At 38.7% G+C, this 25,139-nt stretch overlaps 1 protein-coding gene and 1 long non-coding RNA gene across 5 annotated transcripts in view; one reads left to right on the top strand and one right to left on the bottom strand.

Annotated features, from left to right (window-relative positions):
* The window catches only part of KIF23 (kinesin family member 23), a 38,089-nt gene extending 24,549 nt beyond the window's left edge, over positions 1 to 13,540 (top strand). The window contains exons 12-24 of one of the 4 annotated variants that reach the window (XM_059056053.2): positions 3,477 to 3,556; positions 3,641 to 3,760; positions 3,986 to 4,112; positions 4,370 to 4,528; positions 5,374 to 5,531; positions 6,162 to 6,335; positions 6,612 to 6,791; positions 7,061 to 7,372; positions 10,068 to 10,298; positions 11,176 to 11,258; positions 11,442 to 11,520; positions 12,127 to 12,197; positions 12,908 to 13,519. In XM_059056053.2, coding sequence (XP_058912036.1) covers positions 3,477 to 3,556; positions 3,641 to 3,760; positions 3,986 to 4,112; positions 4,370 to 4,528; positions 5,374 to 5,531; positions 6,162 to 6,335; positions 6,612 to 6,791; positions 7,061 to 7,372; positions 10,068 to 10,298; positions 11,176 to 11,258; positions 11,442 to 11,520; positions 12,127 to 12,197; positions 12,908 to 12,923 — 1,790 coding nt within the window. In that variant the 3' untranslated portion in view covers positions 12,924 to 13,519. Of the gene's footprint in view, positions 1 to 3,476; positions 3,557 to 3,640; positions 3,761 to 3,985; positions 4,113 to 4,369; positions 4,529 to 5,373; positions 5,532 to 6,161; positions 6,336 to 6,611; positions 6,792 to 7,060; positions 7,373 to 10,067; positions 10,299 to 11,175; positions 11,259 to 11,441; positions 11,521 to 12,126; positions 12,198 to 12,907 lie in introns of all 4 variants that reach the window. The other 3 variants (XM_059056054.2, XM_067029259.1, XM_059056057.2) reach the window with 3 other exon arrangements.
* The window catches only part of LOC131752037 (uncharacterized), a 33,629-nt gene continuing 12,677 nt past the window's right edge, over positions 4,188 to 25,139 (bottom strand). Inside the window, exons 2-3 of the long non-coding RNA XR_010839697.1 lie at positions 10,640 to 10,754; positions 4,188 to 4,491 (exon numbers count right to left, since the gene is read on the bottom strand). This is a non-coding gene — a long non-coding RNA (uncharacterized lncRNA). The remainder of the gene's footprint in view (positions 4,492 to 10,639; positions 10,755 to 25,139) is intronic.

A 25,139-nucleotide genomic window follows, 5' to 3' on the forward strand; every position in this document is an offset into this window, starting at 1 on the left:
TAGCTACTCCAACATTCAAAGTGGTAAAAATCACCTTCTGGAGATAGGAAAGATCTTTGAGTACAAAAGCCAGTTGAAAGGAAATCTGTATGTGTGTTTTTCTCTTTTAATCTTTCATTTAGTGCAGCCATTCATGTTTTATGTTAATAACATTTATGGAGTACCTACTGTGTTACAGGAGTTGAACATAGATATAAAGGATGCCACCCTGCCCTGGAGAGCCCATCTAGTACAAGAGAGGCAGGTAATTAGAGGTCTCAGTAGAGAGTACAAGGTGCTGTGGGAGTGCAGAGCAGGGCCGCTCCATCTGTTCTGGGGCTGTGTGTGAGACAGGGGCTTTGGGGAAGAATGAGTGGGGTTGACATTTAAATTGAGGCATGAGCTCTCTGAAGAAGGATAGAATTAAAGGCATCATTCCTGAGAGAACATGGCAGGGTCAAGGTAGCTGGAGTATAGGGTGTGGGTTGGCGAGCCGTGACCACTGAGGCAGTAGGGCAAGGCAAGGTCATTAAGACCCTTGACTATTGTATTAGAAAGTCTGAATTTTTTCTTGAAGGAATAATGGTGACTACCGATTATTAAGGGACTAGTGTGTGTCACAGTATCTACTATACGTGGGCTTGACTTCTTGACTGTGACTTTTTAGGACTGTATCATACCCAGTTTTCAGATTGGAAGAGGTTAAGTAATTTTCCCAAGGTTAGAGCCTGGTTCAAACCCAGGTTGGTTGAACTTTCAAAACTTGTATCTTTCTGCTGTTACACAATCAATGAAGGATTAGTTTTAGAAAGACCATTTCCCCAGTGTAGCAGATTAATTTACCAGAGGCAAGTCTAGAGAGATGAAAAGCAGTCAGGAGCCTTTTGCAGGAATTCAGATGAGCAATCGTGTCACCTGGAGGCAAAGGTCAGCCAAAAGTAAGAGCTCGTTCAGAAGTAGGCCCATCTGGATGTGGAGAGGAAGGAAGAGAAGAGGGTAAATCAAGGAAGATCTTGATGGAGGAGAAGTAGCTTGAGGTGCAGGTATGGGCAGTTAAAGAGTTTTGTGTTGGATATATTCAATTTATTCAAGTGTAGGTACCTAGTAATTGGATGCAGAGAGGTACATGGATTTGGAAGAGAGATTTGACTTGAGGTTCATAGTTTTAGGTTTTGCCAATAAAAGCATGATTTAAGCAATTGGGAAGATAAGATTATTCATGGAAAACAAAGAGGAACAAACTGAGGGCAAGGCCGAAAAACAAAGACTATCAGTGTTGATGTGGATGGGGAATAGGTGTGACATGGTCAGGGAGTGAGAACTAGAAGAGGATATTGTGCCTGGGGCATAGTTTAGCCTCAGGTTTCTAGAGGTGCTGCAGTTCTGAGTGATGAGGTTCAGGGCGTGGTGACTGGTAAAGAGAGAAAGATCTGCTGGACTTGAGGAGGCTGGGGCCCTCTGATGTCAGGTCAGAGTGACCTTCCTCTTAGATCCTGAAGTTGACCCAGGAGCTGGCATGTATGGGGAACATTTATTTGAAGGCAGCAGTAAGGAACCAGGAAAATGTTGCTGGCCTCCCTCTGCTCACCATCCTTATAAAATGTCAGGCTTTAGAAAACAAGCAACAATTCACAAGACTACAGGGCCGCAGGGGAAGCACCACCCTTCTGGGAAATAAAAGTAAGGTTGCAGGGCTTTGCACCATGGGATGGGGTAAAGCTTGTGGACACTACTCAGAATGATATTTTAGAATGTATAACATAAAATACAGGATTAAAAAGGAAATCAATTAGATTGAAATGTGTTTTTTAAAGTATTTTTAAAACCTTTGTCATATAGTAATTTATGTGCTTTATTAAGGCCTTAAATAAAATCCCAACAGCATGTCTAATAACTGCATAATTTCAAAGTATCTTGAGATCAGCAATAAACCATAGTGTTATAAAAGTATCTGTGACTTCTGATTAAAAATCACAGGTGGTACTAATACCAGCACTGCAGGTTTTTGGCCTACATTCACAATGGAAGAAATAGCTAAATTTCAGAGATCAATAGAAATAAAGATGTAATTTATTTCCCATCCACGTATGCAGACTCCCTGAAGTGTACCCATAGACAACACGGACCCCAGGTTAGGGGGTCCTGGCATTAGGGAAAGAGGTGAATGGATCATTCTGTGAGAGGCCCGAGGATGAGGGAAGTCTGTTAACAGGAATATCGCTTTTGGAGACACGATGGAAGAAAAAGAGGAAGGGCAGTGGGAGTTGGGGTCAAGAAAAATAAAGCACGCACACATCATGGAATATCACGGAGGAGTGGATGAGCTCTGTGGGTTTTTTTTGTTTTTTTTTAATATATATATATATATATATATATATATGTATATATAGATAGATAGATAGATTGACTGATTGCGGTACACGGGCCTCTCACTGTTGTGGATTCTCCCGTTGCGGAGCACAGGCTGCCGACGCGTAGGCTTAGCGGCCATGGCTCACGGGCCTAGCCGCTCCGCGGCATGTGGGATCTTCCCGGACCAGGGCACGAACCCGCGTCCCCTGCATCGGCAAGCGGACTCTCAACCACTGCGCCACCAGGGAAGCCCTATTTATTTATTTTTGGATGCGTTTGGTCTTCATTGCTGCACGTGGGTTTTCTCTAGTTGTGGCTCGTGGGCTCTAGAGCGCAGGCTCAGCAGTTGTGGCGCACAGGCTTAGTTGCTCCATGGCATGTGGGATCTTCCCCAACCAGGGCTCAAACCCGTGTCCCCTGCATTGGCAGGCAGATTCTTAACCACTGCACCACCAGGGAAGCCCAAGCTTTGTGTTTTGAGAGGTGGCTAAGAATGAAAGCATGGTGGAGTCAGCTGACCTTTAATTAAGGTTTCAGGATGAAAAAATTCTCAGGTACTTCTGGGGTCTATGCAGGTGAGCTCTCCTGTATTGTTGGCTTGATAGATCTGTCAGACTTGCCTTGACTCAGAAATTCAAATGAGTGGCCAGGACTAACAAGTATGCTGCCTAAGAAACCCTTGTTTATGTATTGAGGGAACAGAGTTAGTTGGCTCTTAAGACACTTGACTGGTAGAAACAGGAACTCCTGGTGCAGGGGAGACTTCAGTGTCTGGATGGAGCCAACTATAGCTTGAAATGGTCATGCTTTAGAGAAAATATTTTATTATAACGATATTAAACATCTGTATCTAATATACTCTCTCACATCACAGTATTTAAGATTTGGAAGAAACTTTATGGGTCATGAAGCATAATGTTGCATTCAGTGGAGGGTCTTTATGATAGAGTCCCTGAAGGACGGTACTCACCTTCTCCTGCAACACTGCCAGATATGGACAGCTCTTTAAGTTGAGCCACTAAAATCTGTCATTTGTAATTTCCATCTAATAGTTCTATGAAGTAGGGATTTCATAGGCAAACAGACCACACTCTAGCTACTCAACTGTTGTCTTCAAATGTCTTATGTGTACATTCTTCTGTCAGGTAACATTAATCAGTCACTAATGACGCTAAGAACGTGTATGGAGGTCCTGAGAGAGAACCAAACGTATGGAACTAACAAGGTAAGCAGCAGCCTTTGGACATTTGTATGGTTTTGTTTGTGTGCATTTTCTGCCTTATGTATTTGGATTTGAATATATTTATAGATGGTTCCATATCGAGATTCAAAGTTAACCCATCTGTTCAAGAACTACTTCGACGGGGAAGGGAAAGTACGCCTGATTGTGTGTGTGAATCCAAAGGCCGAAGATTATGAAGAAAGCTTGGTAATTTTAATGCCTCTATAAAGCCTGACTTTCTATAGAGAAAACAACCATTAGGATGCGAAGAATAACATTTTGAACATTTTTTAAACTGATACACAACCATTAGTTACAGAAGTGAACTAATGACCAATCTATTACCATTTCATTTACTAATTTCTTTAGAAAGACTTGAATACGCTTATTTGTTTAAAAAAAAACAAACTCCCCATTTATTTTGTGTCTTAGCAAGTCATGAGATTTGCAGAAGTGACCCAAGAGGTTGAAGTAGCAAGACCAACAGACAAGGCAATATGTGGTTTAACGCCGGGAAGGCGATACAGAAACCAGGCCCGGGGAGGTCCTGTTGGAGATGGTATGAGCTGCTGTTATGTCATTTGCCCACTGATGAGTCTGTCTCTTTTAAAAAAAAATCTGAACCAAAGTGACATTTCTTTTATTATATACCTTTTATTCATTTTTCCTTCTTTATAACACATTTTTAAGGAAGTATTATGACAGCCCAACAAGGTACAATGTTGACTGGGGCTCTTATCACAGTGTTAAAACTTGTTTGAATAACTTTTTCTTCTCCTGTGTAACTCACTTTTTATTTTTAATAACTCAATACAGAATTGCTGGTTTCAGAAGTGGTTTTGCAGAGTTTTCCACCTTTGCCATCCTGCGAAATTTTGGATATCAATGACGAGCAGACTCTTCCCAGGCTGATTGAAGCACTAGAGAAACGACATCACCTACGACAAATGATGATCGATGAGTTTCACAAACAGTGTAAGGGCAAAACTGCAGTCATTTTAACACCAGAAATTTGCAGGGAATTGAGTTCTATGGTGGGACAGAATCTTCAAGGAAGGGTTATTTTGTCTCTGAATTTAGTAGTCCCCAAGGCATCATTTTATATTCCAAGAAAGTAAAGCAAAAGAGAAAAGTGGGTATGAATTTCTCCCTTTCAAAAATCAACAGTGATGATCAAAGGGATAACAGCTACTTTTTAGTTCCTACTAGTTACTTATTTGCAAGGCATTTAACATGTATTACATTATAATAACTATCTTAGAGAAAATCACTTAATCCTTTATTTCTAGTTTCCATCCGCAAAATGAGGATTGTAATTGCTCCTACTTCAGAGGGTGCTGTAAGGATAAATGAGATAATGTATAAAAACCATGTAGGACAGGAACAGCTTGGAACATAGTAAGTGCTCAGTGAATGTACTTACACTTATCATCTTCATAAGAAAAATGTGAGATAAGTGGTATTTATTTAAAATCCCCATTTTGAAATGAGGAAATGTGGCTCAGGGAGGTGGTTCCTTCACTCAGAAATGAGATAGAAATATAGAAGAGGATCACTGCAGCAGGGTTAGTGCCAGTATTATTTTAAAACATTGTAGCAATAGATTTTAATCTGTGTTTTTTTAACTAACTTGGTTCAGAAAGTTCAACGGAAAGATGGGTGAGCACTAATATAAACAAGGTCTAATTTTCCTATTTGAAAGATCAGATCACCCTGAAATTGAGGCCTTGAAAAAAACAACTTACCCACATCACATAAAAGTTGATTTCATTGGTTATTTTCGAATCGGAGTAAACTTGGCCTGCATGCTCTTGTTTCAGCTATTACTTTTAAAGGTTTGTTGCAAGAATTTGACAATGCTGTTTTAAATAAAGAAAACTACATTCAAGGAAAACTAAATGAAAAAGAAAAGGTGATCTCAGGACAGAAATCGGAAATTGAACGATTGGAGAAGAAAAACAAAACTTTAGAATACAAGGTTGGCTTTGGTATTATAATGGATGTATATTTAGCACTGGTCTCTGACTTAGCCATTCTGCTATACTGGCCTGCAGCTGCTGCTTACTGGGAGTTATCATTTGGTTATTTACTAATCTTCATCCCATCCCCCCAAAAAGGAAATATGAGTGAAAAGAATAAAAGGGGTAATACACTCTTTAATTTTACGAGATAAACTTTAGCAATCGAAGAGATTCTTCTACAGTTTAGCTTTGCTTATAGCTTGCTTTTTGATTTACTGTGTAATGTTTGTTCTCTCATTTACTGAGGATCATTTAGGGGGTACAATTCATTCTAGAGAGAAGCTAATCTCAACCAATAATACTGTTCTCTATTCTGAAAGTAGCCTAAAAATTAAATTTTAGGCCTTAATTTTCAGGAAAAGTAATTTTCACACGAAATCAGTTATAACTTAATCTTTCAGTGAGGAAAAGTTCTCATTTCTAGGAATGGAGGTGGGAATTCAGATGAAATTTTAGAAGAAAATGCTTTCTCCATGATTTTTCTTTCGGTAACTATGCTTGCATAAGAAGATTATGAGAGAGATTATTTTAAAGCTACTTGAAATGTTTACATACCAAATGCTGAACATAATGGTCTACTTTCCCAGGTTGAGATTTTAGAGAAAACAACAACTATCTATGAAGAAGATAAGCGCAATCTGCAACAGGAGCTGGAAACCCAGAATCAGAAACTTCAGCGACAGTTTTCTGACAAGCGCAGACTAGAAGCCAGGTTGCAAGGCATGGTGACAGAAACAACCATGAAGTGGGAGAAAGAATGTGTGAGTATCATTCATACAGTGCTCATGTCAGGGATGATTCACCTCTAACTGTAGCATTCGGAATCACTTGTACTTGGGGTAGGGTTTTAGTGGTGGTGGCCACAGCAGCCCCTATTCAGTTCCTTCCTTCCTTTGCCTTTACAAGTCACAACAAATTAATAAGCATTACGAAGAACTGGAGAACTGTCATCTTTAGGAAGTAAAGTGTTCAGGTAAACTAGTGCACTTGTTTGCTATAACTGAATTAGACTATTTATCACCATACATAATCTTCAGGAGCGTCGAGTGGCAGCCAAACAGCTGGAGATGCAAAATAAACTCTGGGTGAAAGATGAAAAACTGAAACAACTGAAGGCTATAGTTATTGAACCCCAAACGGAAAGGCCAGAGAGACCCTCTCGGAAGCGCGATCAAGAAAAAGCTACTCAAAGATCTGTTTCTCCATCACCAGTACCTGTAAGTTATTTGTAGTTGTGTAGTAACTTAGTAGTACTAGAGAAGGTTTGTTCAGATTAGGTGACTATTTGTGTGAGAATCAATTTTTTGTTTTATATTACTGTATTTCTCAAATTTCTATTTATAAATATTTTAAAATTTAGTATAAACAAATTTAGTATAAAAATTAGTAATTTAGTACAAAAATTATGTCTTCCTGTGCTAATTAAAGTAATGCATTGTTTCACTTTTTCAAGTCTTGCTCATTAATTTCTCTTCAATTTTTTTAGCCTTCTAGTAACTATATTGCTCAGATTTCCAACGGCCAGCAACTCACGAGCCAGCCACAGCTACATAGGTGCTCTAACTCTTGCAGCAGCATTTCTGTAGCTTCCTGTGTTTCGGAATGGGAGCAGAAAATTCCTTCGTACAACACACCTCTCAATGTCACATCTATTGCAAGGCGTAGGCAGCAGGAGCCAGGACAAAGTAAAACTTGTATCGTGTCAGACAGAAGGCGAGGGATGTACTGGACTGGAGGCAGGGAGGTGGTTCCTTCACTCAGAAATGAGATAGAAATAGAAGAGGATCACTGCAGCAGGGTTAGTGCCAGTATTATTTTAAAGCATTGTAGCAATAGATTTTAATCTTCTGTGTTTTTTTTAACTAACTTGGTTCAAAAAGTTCAACAGAAAGATGGGTGAGTGCTAATATAAACAAGGTCTAATTTTTCTGTTAGTTTTTAAGATCAAATCACCCTGAAATTGAGGCCTAGCTCTTCATCTGAAAAAGCCTAAACCCGTTTGGCACAGAAATACTGCCTCCTGTTCAGTGAAAGCAGGTCAGTGGGGCACATCCCAGAGTCACATGTGCTTTTCAGCTGCACAAACTGATGAGCATCCACAAAGTCGGTGACTGAGGGTCTTAGAGCACATTTTCCATTTCTGATTTTGGTTTCTCTTCCCCAAATTAGACTTTTTGCTGTTTTCGAACTTTCATTTTAAAAATTGCTTTCCCAGGCTTTTATTTTGAAAAATAGATTTGTAAATATTTTTTTTCTTGAACCTTTGACAGTAAGTCTATATAGACTTAAGTGTCCTACATAACCACAATCTTCATCACACCTAAGAAAGCGTTAACCCTGAAAAGTACCTTCTAACATACAGTTCATGTTTACATTTCCCCAGTTGTGCCAATAATGGCTTTTCTTTTTTCAAACCTTGGTCCTATCAAGGTGAATACATTATATGTGGTTATCTCTCTTTAATCTCTTTCAATATAAAATAGTCCATCCTCCCCTTTTTTGATTTTCATGACACTGACTATTTTTTGAAGAGCCCAGGCCACCTGTTTTATAACTGCCGAAGGAAGGTTTCCATCTCCAATATATTGCTTTTTATCTCAAGGCCTTTATTTCAATTTACAAGGGCTCTGCCTCATTCAAGGGTGTTTAAACAAATTCATGTCTATATTTTCTTCTTAAGGATTAAGGTAAAGTTTTCCTTTGAATATGAGTAAGTGGACAAAGTTAATATTGTGAATTTACTACATTTAGTAAAAATTTTAATATATCTTTTTTCTTCGAAACAACTTAATCTTACAGTAAATATTTGCTTTAGATTTTCTTGTATAATTTAGGGTGCAGAAAAATTTCAGGTGGCCTGCATTCCTGATTATTAAGGGATGATGATGAATTACAAGGTATTTACCAAGGCAAAACGGATAATTCTAAAGTCGCTTAAGTTCTTTGCAGATTTTGCTTTAAACCTTTTTTAGGGAGCAAATCATGGTGGCTGGTCTTTCTGATCAACTCTAATAAATCCCCCTTATTTCATGCAAGTCTATAGACTGAAAACTATTCAAGGCCTACTTATGCCTGGTCAACATTAATGTAATATCTAATTTGGCTATGAGATATTTAAGAGGATTTACTAGAGGTCCTTTAACTTCTTCATTTGAAATCAAAATCTCTTTAGAAGTGCAGCAGAGAAAAGTTTAGGCTAGTATCTATGCATCTAGGTTTGTTGGTCAAAAATTAGGTCAGGTGGACTGAATTTATAATACTTCAGTGAGGAAGAAATTTAAAATATCATTTATTTCATAAACGATCGTAGAATGTAAGGACTGTCATCTTTCCAAAGCTTGTTTCAGAATGTACTTATTGCTAAGTGTGTTTCAGAAATCTGTCACCTTTGCTAAATGGTAGGACGGGAGAGCCACATTCTTCCTTTTCAACATTAAGCTATTTTAAGAATGGGAAGTTTCCTGCTTGTTGTGAGGTTTGGGCATCCAGAGTGGCAAACTCTATTGCCCATGTTTTAGTATCATGATTTGTCACTAGTGCTTCATTTGTTTCTTGTACAGGGAAAAACATTTCAGTTCTCCACGTATGCATTTTATATTAGATGTTCATACTTGACCAGCTTTGAAGGACTGTTTCATTTCCTTTCAGTTTTGTAAACAGAAAGATGTTTGCAAAGTTACAAAGAAACTATTAACTATGTTCTGTATGTGATATTTTTTTTCCCCTTAGGCTGAATGTGCTAAATTTAAGTGTCCTAAAGTTATATAACATTCTACTGGAAGCATCTAGTTTTTCATTGTATGATAGAGGCTGATTTTACAGTATATTCTTTATCTAGTTCTTATTGTTTTTGAACTTTTCAAAAAGTTCTCTTTTGAGATTTTTTAAAGTACTCAGAAGTATTTGATTTACATTCTTTTAATCATTTTATACACAAGGTTCTCATTATACCTTATGTTCTTTAGCATTCTGTAGTCTACAGCTCCATCAGCTTTGGGGAGAGTCCTGGTTTGTAATAGGAGTATTTTCTCTTTTGTTTAGAGGCTTATGATATATTTAGGACTTCTGCTGGTCTTTCTGAAGCTTTTAACATAGTCATAGACCTAACAGATTAACTCACAATAGCAGGCACAAATACTGGTTTTTGATTAAGAATGCAAAATGAATTACTTGTCCTGAATACCACCTATGCAGGAAGGACTAGCGGCATTACCAGAACTTTTCCTTCCATTCTTTGTTGAAAGGGAAGCTCCCTAGTAGAATATATAATACATATACAAAAGCTGGTGTTAAAAGATGTCCGTTGGTTTTGTTTAAATACAAAGAGAACATTTAAATTGCTTGAGTAATAACGTTTAGCTTTTGAAAAGGTTCGTGCATTTGTTTTGATATTGTCACCAACTAATGTAGCCAAAACTGCTGCACTTCTAATAGCACTCTTAAATTAATTCTGGGTTATGCTTGTTTCTTGATTCCTCTTTCAACCTGATCAGAACGCACCACCAGTTCGTCTGCGACACAGACGATCACGCTCTGCGGGAGACAGATGGGTAGATCATAAGCCTGCCTCTAACCTGCAAACTGAAACAGTCATGCAGCCACATGTCCCTCATGCCATCACTGTATCTGTTGCAAATGAAAAGGCACTAGCTAAGTGTGAGAAGTACATGCTGACCCACCAGGAACTAGCCTCCGATGGGGAGATTGAAACTAAGCTAATTAAGGTAAAAAATTTACACAAGAGAAGAAAATATTCAAAAAGTCAGCTTAACAAAAAACCATTTACCCCTTCCTCTGTGTCAACACTCTTCCTGTGTGTCAACACAGACAGTGTCAACTGGAACTTAAATGGGTATTTGATAAAACCTCTTTGTTTGTTAGAAAACTAAAGTAACTACTTAGATTATGAATCTACTAAATTGGAACAAAATCTGCTACTTTCTGTCAAATGAGGCTTAGAGTCTCAGGTTTGTTAGAGGAACTGCAGATGTATTAGGTACTTTTAATTAATATGTATTTTGTTTTAACCCCTACTTAAGAAGTAAACCAAACAAAGAACTCCTACCTTTGACTGTACTGTCACTTGAGGGAATTCCCTGGCAGTCCGTGGTTAGGACTCTGTGCTTTCACTGCCGAGGGCCCGAGTTCGATCCCTGGACCAGGAACTAAGATCCCACAAGCTGTACGGTACGGCAAAAAAAAACCCCAAAACAAAAACAACTGTAATGTTATTTGAATATGAGAGGAGGGGTACATCCAGAGAACAAAGTATATTGCCTTCTAACATTTAGAAATTTCTGACAGATTTCTTGATCTCTAGTGTAGTTTTTAAATTATAGGTTGAATAAAAAGGAATGTTATTTTCTGCAATTAAGAATGCTACTAATTATATTACATTGGACTTCTTTTGTTTAGTGAGAGGTAGGTACAAAAATCTTTAAAGTAATTTTAACGGTACAGACCCAGCAGTCCAAGCACCATCTGGTTTTGTGGATGGGAGTCTGCATAAAACAGAGTCTTAAATTTAATTTGAAATATATATGTATGTTTACCCTTTGGATGTATACAAAGTGTAATGGTGACCTTTTCTCTTGGCTGTAGGGTGATGTTTATAAAACAAGGGGTGGTGGACAAGCCGTCCAGTTTACTGAAATTGAGACTTTGAAACAAGAATCACCAACTGGGTGAGTGATCCTCAAATTCCTTTCTTTAGAGGGCTGTCATTTTCTTAGCTGCTCATTCTTGAGGAACAGACTAGCCTGTAAAATGTATCAATTCTCTGAAGGAGTATATATGGTATTTCCCTATTTCTATTTCCTGTTCTTAGATACAAAAAATAACTTGCATTGTCTTCCCTTTTTCTGTAGTCGAAAGAGAAGATCTTCCACAGTAGAACCTGCCCAACCAGATGGAACAGAGTCTGAATGGACCGACGTAGAAACAAGGGTAGGAGTAAAAAGTATTTGGTAGGGATGTCATATTTGAAGCCCTACAGCTGTAGCTTTTCATGCTCTTTGAAACAAACAACTAAGGTCTGATCCCACATGGCCAGTGCAGCCTGTAGGTCTGTCCCCAGCACATCTGAGAAGGTATTTGTATTTCTGCTCTGGTTTTACTGGAGCTCTTCAGTTCAAAGCCCATTTTTAGTGTAGAGGGATAGGGCCCAAGAATCAAGTCAGAGAGCATCACCCAAGAATGCCCATCAAACTGATGGGAATCTTCTCAGGAGAAGAACTTCCCTGTGGAACTGTTATTCCTGAGGAGAGATTGACATAAAGATCATGGGAAGGTGGGGGTCAGCTGGCCAAGCTCTAGCCTTTGCCACTTTCTTCTTCCTGATAGAAAATGAGGAGATTTACCTGGATGATCTCTAAAGACCAATTTTTGTGGCACATCAAATATATTTCAAGTACCTGATTGGTATTTTAACATACGTATCTGTGCTGGACTAGAAAGCAATGTTGGATTTCACCTTGGTTGAGTCTATCTAAATAGATCTGTTTAATAGACTGCAGAGAGGTGCTGATCTTTCCTCTGTGGTTTTTCTCTCAGTGTTCTGTGGCTGTAGAGATGAGAGCAGGGTCTCAGCTGGGGCCTGGGTATCAGCACCACGCACAACCCAAGTGAGTACTGACCATGTGTCGCCTTTCTCTGTTTTCCCTCCCCACTACCGCTTCTCCCTACCAACCACTTTTTTTTTTTTTTTGAGGACCTATGTGGTTTTTGTTTGCCCATTGGAATATCTGGGCCCTACTGGCAGACTACGCTAGGCAGTAGCAGTGCTGAGAACCCGGGGGGGTGGGGGGCAGGGGTGCTGAATAAGGGCACTTAGAGCTGTAAGAACGTTCGTTCTTGTTCATATTTTTGCCCGTGCTCAAAGTTTTCAGAGGCTGAACTGAGATCACCTATAAGGAGGGGAGGCTGGAGGCAGGGATGACAGCTCCTCGTGTAATTCATTCTTTCCTAATTTCCCTCTTTTTACAGCAAAAAGTGTTTGCTAAAATAAAACAGAATGGCAGAATTTATGGCCCATTTTTCTCCCCATATTAATCAAACCTGCTGCTTTTCAAATACCTACCTATACAGGTCCAAGGGTCCATTTTTGATACACATATTCCTTAGGCAGTTTGGAAAATCAGTGCAACAGGATAAAGATGGAAAGTTTTATTTTAAATTTAATACTAGATAAACGTATTTTATAAGTTATTTGCTTTCTTAGAAGGACTTTTAACTCTTCCAACGATAAGACACGAATTCTCTCAAAGCCCTCCTAGAGATTCATTGCAAAATTCAGCACTAAATGCTGGTTTTCATTTTTTTTTTTTCATTTTAGGCGCAAGAAGCCATGAATTGACAGTCCCAATAACAAAAGAACATTTTCATTTGTGTTGGTGATTTCTCCAAAGCAATGCCAGAAGGAGTCTTCTGAATGAATCATCTTGTAGAACTCCAGCTTTATTGAATACCAGACCTCAGATATGTCATCATACACTGGCCTACATAAACATATGGCTCCAAAGATATCTAGGATTCTACAAACTTTTTATATTATACACCTTGCCATATTTAATTTTAATAGCAAAGAAAGACCCCTCTTTTTCTCATGTCATATGAACTTTTTTATAATGCTATTTTTTTGTATATTTCTTGTATACTTATAAACTAATTCATGCATGTATTTGTCTTAGATGATTAAGGAAGAATATATCTAGATCACGCTTTGCTTTTTATTGTGACTTTTCTACTTGTCTGAATATTTCTTAAGGGTTTATAAACAAATGCTGCTATTGATTAGCTGCAAGAATGCACTTTAGGCATATATTTGACAATTCAAACTTTCAAAATAAAGATGTCAGAGACTGGACAATACTAAAACCATTTTAGGAAGGTGTTCTGAATTTTGTATGTATGTACTTTCTGACATTTAGATATACCAAAAGAATTGAAATAAAAAGCACTAAAATACAAGGTTGTATGATAGTAACTTAACACTTAGTCCCAGAACCTAGCCTTGTGCCTTGCTGGCACATTTGTGGGATGAATTAAAAGAAAGCACTAGAAATTTCTCTCACCACGTTGAGGATACTTGTTACAGCATGCAAAGGAACAGCTTCAAAAGGGGCTATTTCCTCTGTTGAAAACCAGGAATATTCTCCCAGCCCACTCGGTGTACTGCAGCCCCTGGGCAATCCTTCACACACAGACGGTGTTTGATTTGGAATCTTCCTTTTACTTCATTCAACTTAGGGTTTCAAGACCAGCACTCAGTCTCCAGGTATGAAAATTTTAAATTATTGATATTATACCCAACTCACACACATAGATATAAGGTAGAGGAGCAAGTGATGGCAGCATCATGGCAGTGTGAGTTGAAAATAAAAGGAAAAAAAGGAACAACTAATGGGACATTCATAACTGAACAAAAGTATCTCTGTACGTACGTTACACCAGAACATCCAAAAGATTTCTACCGATAAGTGCTTTGGAACGTAGGTGGACGGACCTTGGAGAGGGCTGCAGATCCAAGGGAGCTGCTGAGCCTGCCTCAGCCCCACTCGCTGTGGTTGCGGGGGGGCAGGGGAAGCTAGACTGGGAGTGCAGCACCGGGTGGACAGGAGGTCCAGCCAGCCCGACAGAGAACCAGGCACGCTGTGGGGAGCGGGACGGAGACCAGTTTGGAGGCAGAGAGAGGAAGAGCAGGAGCACACTGGGCGTCCACTGCCAGGGACAGCAGCCACCTCCCTCACTGAGGTCTCTAAGGGACTGCCTTGCTGGTCACAGCTGGAGGAACCTGTTTCTCTCCAGCAGCACAAATTCCTCAGGAGCGACCTCCCTGCCTAGTGGAAGTGGAAAGAGGGAGATAAGAACAAAGGGCACTGAAGTATCTCACTCCCTGCCGTCTGCCTCAGATTTCAGCAGGAGGTCCATGCATGGCCCTCTGGGGGCTCCCCGCAGTGGAGGATCTCCCTGCCAGGCTGTGGGCAACCACAGGTGGTGGTGAGCCCACACTTGCCCACTCTGCTGCCAGCTTTTTTACAGGCACTCCCTAGCACAGCCCCAGAGCCAGCTCAGGTAGAGAAACCGAAAACTTGAGCTATGGTGCCACCTTCTGGAGAATACAAGGTTTCTAATTGCCAGTGTTGAACAAAGCAAGCAACTAATAAAAAAAAATGTGTGCTACTTCAAACTCGATGGCAGGGGCACGTTTTACCAAGCACTATGAAAAATCACAGTGATATGGTATCACAATGAGAAAAACAATAATTCTCCAGCAACTGAACCCAAAGGCACAGAATACTGTGATCTGATGAAGAATTAAAAACAGCTGTGATGAAGGATTTATTTGCTGAGCTACAAGAAAACTCAGGCAATTCAAGAATATAGAAATAGGGCTTCCCTGGTGGCGCAGTGGTTGAGAATCTGCCTGCCAATGCAGGGGACGTGGGTTCACACCCTGGTCTGGGAAGATCCCACATGCTGTGGAGCAACTGGGCCCATGGGCCACAATTACTGAGCCTGCACGTCTGGAGCTTGTGCTCTGCAACAAGATAGGCCGTGATAGTGAGAGGCCCGCGCACCGCGATGAAGAGTGTCCCCCACTTGCCACAACTAGAGAAAGCCCTCGCACAGAAACAAAGACCCAACACAGCCAAAAATAAATAAATTTTTTTAAAAAGAATATAGAAATAAAGTTATTGAATGTAAGATGTTGTTTACCAAATATACTGAAAATTTTCAAAAGAACCAGACAAATTCTGGAGCTGAAGAATTCAATGAATGAGATCAAGAATGTACAGAAAGCTTAGGAAATAAGGCAGATAAGATCTGGGAAAGAATCTGCAACTCAGAGGGTAGAAATTTAGAAATGACTCAGGAGGAGAGAGAACTAAGATTTTTTAGAAAGTGAAGAAAACCTATGAGAACTCTCATATATGACAAGAAAATAAATATAAGAATAATGGTCTACCAGAAGCAGCAGAGAGGGAGGGGGGAGCAGAGAGTGTGTATTTAAAAAAATAATAGCTGAGACTCTCCCAAGCCTGGGGAGAGAATCGGATATAAAAGTCCAAAAAGCTAACAGGACACCCTATTATCTCAATGCAAAAAGACCTTCTCCAAAACACACTATAATGAAACTGTCAAAAATCAAAGAAAAAAAAGAAAAAATCTTAAAGGCATCCAGGGGTTAAAAATAAAAGTAACCTACAAAGGAATCCCCACAAGGCTATCAGAAATTCTACAGGCCAGGAGAGAGTGTTGAAGATAAATACAGCCAGCCAAGAATACTTTATCCAGCGAAGTTGACCTTCAGCTATGAAGGAGAAATAAAGGCTTTCCCAGACAAACAAAACCTGCCATGCAGGAAATGCTGAAAGGAGTTCTTCAGCTGAAACAGAATGATGCTAATTAGTGACATAGAAACAAATAAAAGTACACATAAAAAGAGGTAAATTGGGACATCAAAAGTATAAAAGGGGAGGAGTAAAAAGGGTTGAATCTTTATAGGCGAATGAAAACAAGGTGCTATCAACAGCACGAAAAGGACTATTTTACCTATGAGATATATTATAAGCCACAAGGTAACCACAAAACAAAAATCCAGAGGCATGAAACATTAAAAAAAAAAAAAAAAAGACAGGAGTGGGGGAAGACTGAGCAAATCACTAAGGAAAACCACCACTTTACAAAGGTAGACAGAAACAAAAAAAAAGAAAGGAGACAGAAAGGAGTGATATCAATAATCACTCCAAATATATATCACTTATATGAAGAATCCAAAAAAAAAAAAAAAAGGATACAAAGGAACCTATTCACAGAACAGAAACAGACTAACAGACTAAGAAAATAAACTTCTGGTTACCAAAGGGGAGGGATAAGTTGGCAGTTTGGGACTGACACATTCATGCTGCTATATTTAAAATATTTAAAATAAAAAGACAACCCACAGAATGGGCTTTGTAAATGATGCTACCGACAAGGGATTAATCTCCAAAATATACAAACAGCTCATGCAGCTCAATATCAGAAACAAACAAAACAAAACAACCCGATCAAAAACAACCCAGAGCTAAACAGACATTTCTCCAAAGACATACAGATGGCCAAAAAGCACATGGAAAGATGCTCAACGTCACTAATTATTATTAGAGAAATGCAAATCAAAACTACGAGACATCACCTCACATTGGTCAGAATAGCCATCATCAAAAAATCTACAAATAATATATGCTGGAGAGAGTGTAGAGAAAAGGGGACCCTCCTACACTGTTTGTGGAAATGTAAACTGGTACAACCACTATGGAGAACAGTATGGAGGTTCCTTAAAAAACTAAAAATAGAACTACCGTATGACCCAGCAATCCCATGCCCAGGCACCTACCCAAAGAAAACCATAATTTGAAAACATACATGCACCCCAATGTTCATTGTAGCACTATTTACAATAGCCAGGATATGGAAGAAACCTAAATATCCATCAACAGAGGAATGGATAAAGAATATGTGTACATATATACAATGGAATATTACTCAGCCATAGAAAAGAACAAAATAATGCTATTTGCAGCAACATGGATGGACCAAGAGATTGTCATACTGAGTAAGGTAAGTCAGACAGAGAAAGGGACTTCCCTGGTGGTCCAGTGGGTAAGACTACGAGCTCCCAATGCAGGGGGCCCAGGTTGGATCCCTGGTCAGGGAACTAGATCTCTTGTGTGTTGCAACTAAGAGTTCGCATGCCACAACTAAGACTCTGCATGCCACCACTAAGAAGTCAGCATGCCGCAACTAAGAAGTACGCATGCCTCAACTAAGAGCCAGTGCAGCGAAATAAATAAATATTTTAAAAAACCCCAGAAAAGAAATATCAGATGATATTGTTTACATGCAGAATCTTAAAAAAAAAAAAAAAAAAAAAAAAAAAAGATACAAATGAACCTATTTACAAAGACTCCCAGACTCAGAAAACAAATTTATGGTTACCAAAGGGGAGGGATAAATTGGGAATTTGGGATTGACATATACACACTACTATATTTAAAATAGATAACAACAAGGACTTATTGTTTAGCACAGGGAACTCGATGTTCAATATTCTGTAATAACCTAAATGGGAAAAGAATTTGAAAAAGAATAGATACATGTATATGTATTACTGAACTACTCTGCTGTACACCTGAAACTAATACGACTTTCTTTTTTTTTTTTTTTTTTTTTTGCGGTATGCGGGCCTCTCACTGTTGTGGCCTCTCCCGTTGCGGAGCACAGGCTCCGGACGCACAGGCCCAGCGGCCATGGCTCACGGGCTTAGTTGCTCCGCGGCATGTGGGATCCTCCCGGACCAGGGCACGAACCCGTGTCTCCTGCATCGGCAGGCGGATTCTCAACCACTGCGCCACCAGGGAAGCCCTAATACGACTTTCTTAATCAACTACACTCCAATATAAAATATAAATTAAAAAATGACTAAATCAGGAAGAAATAGAAAATATGAACAGACCAATAATAGCCAACTAGATTACATCTGTAATCATAAACTTCCCAACAGAGAAAACCCCAGGACCAGATGGCTACACTGGCAAATTCTACCAAACATTCAAAGAATAATCAACATCAATCCTTCCCAAACTCTTACAAAAATTGGAGAAGGTAATACTTCCAAACTGATTCTATTGACATGAGGCCAGCACTACTCTGAAGCCAAAGCCAGATAAGGACACCACAAGAAATGAAAATGATAGATCAATACCCCTGATGAATATAGGAACAAAAAGTCTCAACAAAGTATCAGCAAACTGAATTCAAGAACTTTTAAGGATTGCACACCATGACCAAGCGGGATTTATGCCTTGTATGCAAGGATGGTTCAATATATGCAAATCAATAAATGTAATATATATTCATTAAATGAAAGATAAAAGTCATGTGATCATCTCAATAGATGCAGAAAAACTATCTGACAAAATACAACATCCTTTCATGATAAAAACCTTTAGCAGACTGGGTATAGAAGAAACATACCTAAACATGATTGATAAAGGTCATGTATAAAAAATGCAAACCTAACATTACACCCAATGGAGAAAGACTGAAAGCTTTTCTTCTAAGATCAGGAGTAAGACAAGGATGTCCACTCTCACCATTCTTATTCAATATAATATTGGAAGCCCTAGCTAGTGTAACTAGGCAAGACAAAGAAATAAAAGGCATCTAAATTGGGGAAGAATAAGTTACTCCTCCTGTATATAGAAATGCAGGTGATATGATCCTGTATTAAGATAATCCCAAAGACTCTACTAAAAAACTGTTGGAACTAATCAATAATGTCAGTAAAGTTGCAGGATGCAACATCAACATACAGAAATTAGTTGCATTTCTACACACTAAGGAGAAAACATATGAAAAAGAAATGAAACTATCCCATTTGCAATAGCATTGAAACAATAACATACTTAGGAGTAATTTTGTCTTTTTAAAAAATTTTTTTGGTTGTGCATCGTGGCATGTGGGATCTTAGTTCCCCGAGCAGGAATCAAACCCACACCCCCTGCAGTGGAAGTGCACAGTCTTAACCACTGGACTACCAGGTAAGTCCCAGGAATAAATTTAACCAAGGAAGTGAAAGATATGTACAACAAAAATTATAAGACTGTTGAAAGAAATCAAAGAAGATACAACAAATAGAAAAATATCTGTGCTCATGGACCAGAAGAATATTGCTGAAATGTCTATAATACTCAAAACCATCTATAGATTCAATGCAATCCCCATCAAAATATCAACAGTATTCCTCACAGAAATAGAAAAAATATCCTAAAATTTGTATGGAACCACAAAAGGACCCAAATAGCCAAAGTAATCCTGAAGAAAAAGAACACAGCTGGAGGTATCACACATTTCCTGATTTCAAACTATACTACAAAGCTCCAGTAATAAAAACAGTATGGTACTGGCACAAAAATAGACCAAGAACAGAATAAAGAGCTCAGAATTAACCCCAGCCTATACGGTCAACTAATATTCAATAAGGGAGCCAAGAGCACCCAAAGTGGAGAAGACAGTTTCTTCAACAAATGGTGCTGGGAAACTGCATTAACATATGTCTAGCAATGAAATTAAACCCATACCTTACACCACTCACAAAAGTTAACTCAAAATGTATCACAGACTCAAACATAAGATCTGATACTATAAAACTCCTAGAATGAAACATATGGAAGAAGTTTCTCAACATTGGTTTTGGCATTGATTTTTTTTGGATATGACAACAAAAGTACAAACAACAAAAGCAACAATCAACAAATGGGAGTACATCAAGCTTAAAAGCTTTTGCACAGTAGGTACAATTAACAAAATGAAAAGGCAACCTACAAAATGAGAGAAAATTTTTACAAACTATGTATCAGATAAAGGGTTAATATCCAAAATATATTTTAAAAAACTCATACAACTCAGTATCAGAAAAACAAACAAAAAACCCCAATCTGATTAAAAAGTGAGTAGAAGAACTAAACAGACATTTTTTTCAAAGAATACTTCCAAATGGCCAATGGGTTCATGAAAAGATGCTCAATATCACTAATCATCAGGGAAATGTGAATTAAAATCACAGTGAGCTATCACCTCATGCCTGTTAAGAATGGCAATCATCAAGAAGACAAGAGATAACAAGTGCTGGCAAGGATGTGAAGAAAAGGGAGCCCTTACGCACTGTCAGTGGGAATGTAAATGGTGCAGGCACTATGGAAAACAGTATGGAGGTTCCTCAAAAAATTAAAAGTAGAACCACCATATGATCCAGACATCAAAGATAAATAATACATAAGTACTTCTAGGTATCTATCTGAAGACAATGAAAATGCTACCTTGAAATGATATCTACACCCCCATGTTCACTGCAGCATTATTTACAAGAGCCAAGACATGGAAACAACCTAAGTGTCCACCAACCAATGAATGGACAAAGAAAATGTGTTATATATAATAACAATGGAATATTATTCAACTATAAAAAGGAATAAAATCTTGCCATTTGAGACAACATGGATAAAACCTGAGCACATTTTGCTAAGTGAAATAAGTTAGACAAGTACTGTCTGATGTCACTTATATGTGGAATTTTAAAAAGCCAAACTTGTAAAACTCGAGAGTAATATGGTGGTTACTTGGGGATAGGAGGTGGGAGGACAGGAAAGATGTTAAGTTTACTTGCAACAAGTATAAATAAGCCCTAGAAATATAATGCACAGTACAGTGAATGTAGACAACAATACTGTATTATAAACATCAAACTTCCTAAGAGACTGGAACTTGATTATTCCAACTAGTAAAAAGAAAGAATAATTATGAAATGTGATAGAGGTGCTAAGTATTGCTACAATGGCAATATTATAATATATAAATAATCTAACTATACGTTATAAGGTGTTGAACACCTTAAAATTACACAATGTTATATATCAAATATATTTCATAAAAATGAAAAGTACATTTTTGCAATTGTAAAGAAAAGAAAGCACTAGATAATATAAAACAATTTGCCACTGGGGCTTCCCTGGTGGCGCAGTGGTTGAGAGTTTGCCTGCCGATGCAAGGGACATGGGTTTGTGCCCCAGTCCGGGAAGATCCCACATGCCGTGGCGTGGCTAGCCCCGTGAGGCATGGCTGCTGAGCCTGCACTCCGCAACAGGGAGAGGCCACAAAAGTGAGAGGCCTGCGTACCGCAAAATAATAATAATAATAATTTGCCAGTGAATTCACAAATTCAACGAATTGCCTGACAACCATAATATATATGTATTAAGTATGCTTTTCTAGACATTTCAACAAAAAACAAGGTTTGGGGACAACATAGATTAGAAGTACTATTGAACATCATGGTGAAATATCCATTCTTATCTGTGTGAACATACATTTTTCTCTTAGTTTTTTTTTTGAGGCTGAACTTTTTTATTACTAAAATTATAGTTTATCTGTTTTTTATTAATAGTGAAGGCATGATATTAGTCCTAGCCAAACGCAGATTCAAAGGTTAAGGAAAAGGACAAAATCCACTTTCTTGTTACTAATAGTATAGTAGTAAGCAGTGTCATAGGTGTGTTTCTAGAATGCTTCAGAGCACCTCTCTCAACAGACGCTACTGTATTTCATCTTTCTATTTCTTGACTATTTTTATTTTTAAAAAATATCCTATTGCTTAGTCTTTTGAAATGCTTTTTTATTTTGGTCACGCCATGTAGCTTTTGGGATCTCAGTTCCCTGACCAGGGATCAAACCCGGGTCCCCAGCAGAAGTGTAGAGTCCTAACCACTGGACCGCCAGGGAATTCCTGTGAAATACATCTTAACAGGATGTTTTTACTTTGATACGGGAACGTGGTGTAGTAGAATTTGTCTGAACAGTATGAATCTAGTAAGCCTCTGAACTACACAAAATAAAGGGAAATGCACAAGCAGTTGATGTTTTGCTTAAATATTTCTTAAATAGTCAAGAAGAATAGCTGTGGTTAACTGGGTGCTCAGTCTCTGATGCCCTGTAAAGGTGTTATTTATCATTTACAGGTGAAGAAATAGATGGAAAGAGTTAATGACCTGCTCAAGGACCCCCCCAAAGTCATAAATGATGGAGCTGATTTTTAAACCCAAGTCTGACATCAAAGGTGTTAACTACTTTGCTAATGACTGTGACTCATTTTTATAGTTTAACTAAAATTTTCTTAGCCCTAGTCAATTTTACCTGATACTTTTTGATGTACAAAACAGGACTAGCTTTTAGTCTTTTCTTATTGGTTTGTAGAACTTTATATATCCTTTGGGTACTCTGGGCCTCATATCTTCTCCCAATCTGACTTTCTTTTCCCACTTTGGTCATAGTATTTAAAAAAAAAAAAACTTAAGGGACTTCCCTGGTGGACTTCCCTCCACGCTCCCAATGTAGGGGGCCCGGGTTCAATCCCTGGTCTGGGAACTAGATCCTGCATGCCGCAACTAAGAGCCTGCATGCTGCAACAAAGATCCTACATGCTGCAGCTAAGACCCGGTGCAGCCAAATAAATAAATACTTAATTTTTAGAAAAGTTTAAGACTTACAGAATAATTGTGAAGATAGTATAGAGTTCCCACATATCTCACAGCTAGCTGTCCCTATTTTTTTTCTTTTTAATGATATCTTTATTGAAAATTTTTGAAGTTTATTGAAAAAGTCATTAATTTTAGTAATCTCTTTATATTCTCTATTTCATGAGACACTGTCAACACTTCTCCCTTTGTTTCCTTAAGCATGGTTTCCTTTGGTTCTTTGAACATATTTATAATGGCTACTTTAAGGTCTTTATTAAATCTAATATGTGATTGTTCTCACTGGCAGTTTTTGTTGCCTGCTATTTCCCCAAACATATAGGTTTTCCTTTCTTTGTATGTCTTGCATTCTTTTTTTTTCCCTTTGGAAACTAGACATTTTAGGTAATGTAGCAAGACTAGGTATTGGTTCTCTGGCTTTTTGCTTACTTGTTTAGTGATTGGATTGACGAGTTTAGTGAAGTCTGTTTTCTCACCACATTGCAAAACATCTAATGTTGCTCTTGGAGCAGTCTTGAGCACGCACAGTCACTCCGGGATGGCAGTGATTTTGGCAGGGCTCTCTGTTTCTTTCCCTGGCCACAACCAGTGGTTAAGCCCCACTGATTGACAAGCTGCCCCTATTTCTTTTTTTTTTTTTTTTTTTTTTTTTTTTTTCCCGTATGCGGGCCTCTCACTGTTGTGGCCTCTCCCATTGCGGAGCACAGGCTCCGGACGCGCAGGCCCAGCGGCCATGGCTCACGGGCTCAGTCGCTCCGCGGCATGTGGGATCTTCCCGGACCAGGGCACGAACCCGTGTCTCCTGCATCGGCAGGCGGATTCTCAACCGCTGCGCCACCAGGGAAGCCCTGCCCCTATTTCTTAACACACCAATATGATATATTTGTTACAATTAATAAACCAATATTGATATATTAACTAAAGTCCACATTGTATTTACATTTCCTTAGTTTTTACCTATTATCTTTTGTCTTTCCCAAAATTCCATGCAGGAAACCATGTTACATTTAGTCATTGTGTTTCCTTAGGCTCTTCTTGGCTGTGACAGTTTTTCAGACTTGGTTTTTCAGACTTTTGACTTGTACTGGGTTGGGCAAAAAGTGCCTTCGGTTTTCAAGTAAAAATAAAAGACACATTTTTCATTTTCACCAAGAACTTTATCCAGTGAGAAATCTCCAGCATAAAACTTCACAAACCACTTTTAACGTGTTCAGTCATACACTGCACAAATCTCTTTTTGCGTTTCAGCTGTGCTTCTACCTTTCTTGAAATAATAAAGCTAATATGCCAAAAAAGTTGCTTTTTTCTTCCATCTTCAATATTAAAATGGCTACACAAAAATTCACCAATTTTGGTAAATCTTTTTTTAAATGCATGCTGATATTTCAACTGTCACATACAATCTAACAAAATTGTTTTGAATGAAAATTGTTTTGAATAAAGACAACTAAGTGCTACCAGAGCCATCTTATGGAAAAAAACTAATGAACCTTTTGGCCAACCAAATAGTTTTCAATTTTAATGTTATCAAACACATCAATCTTTTCCTTTCTGTTCTGTGCCTGATGAAAATTTTCATACACTGATATCACAGAAAAATTCCTATGTTTTCCTCTAAAATTTTATAGTTTTTTTTTTTTTTTTGCGGTTCACGGGCCTCTCACTGTTGTGGCCTCTCCCGTTGCGGAGCACAGGCTCCGGACGCGCAGGCTCAGTGGCCATGGCTCACGGGCCCAGCCGCTTCGCGGTATGTGGGATCTTCCCGGACCAGGGCACGAACCCGTGTCCCCTGCATCGGCAGGCGGACTCTCAACCACTGCGCCACCAGGGAAGCCCCTAAAATTTTATAGTTTTGCTTTTCACATTATGTATGAGGAGGGAATTAAAAACATTCTTTCCCCACTCCCATACAGATAGAAAACTAGTTGTCCCACTGCTAGTTTTTGAAAAGGTACTCTTCCCCCTAACCACCTCTTTCCCATTTATAAAGCCACACCTCTGACCTTACCAAGTTCCCTTACATCTGGGTTCTCTGTTCTGATGGTCTGTTTGTTTATTTGTATGTCAATAACACTTTTAATTCATTCCATATGTATCTATTTGAGTACCTCCTATGTGCCAGGCACTGTTTTAGGAATAAGAAATGCAGCAGTAAACCAGTTTGTTCCCTCAGTGAAATTTACATTAAAGTTAATCCTCCCTTATAACTTAGAAAGTTATTAATGGCCTTTGATCCTTCCATTAGAATTTAAGGTCAATTTGTCAAATTCCACTGAAAAGCATAATGGAATTTTGATTGAAATTACACAATTTGGAGAGAATTACCCACTAAGATCCTTCTGGACTTCCCTGGTGGCACAGTGGTTAAGAATCCTCCTGCCAATGCAGGGGACACGGGTTCAAGCCCTGGTCCGGGAAGATCTCACATGCCGCAGAGCAACTATGCCGTGCACCACAACTACTGAGCCTGTGCTATAGAGCCCGCGAGCC

Source organism: Kogia breviceps, chromosome 3 (assembly GCF_026419965.1).
Source record: "Kogia breviceps isolate mKogBre1 chromosome 3, mKogBre1 haplotype 1, whole genome shotgun sequence".
Classification (NCBI taxonomy): domain Eukaryota; kingdom Metazoa; phylum Chordata; class Mammalia; order Artiodactyla; family Physeteridae; genus Kogia; species Kogia breviceps.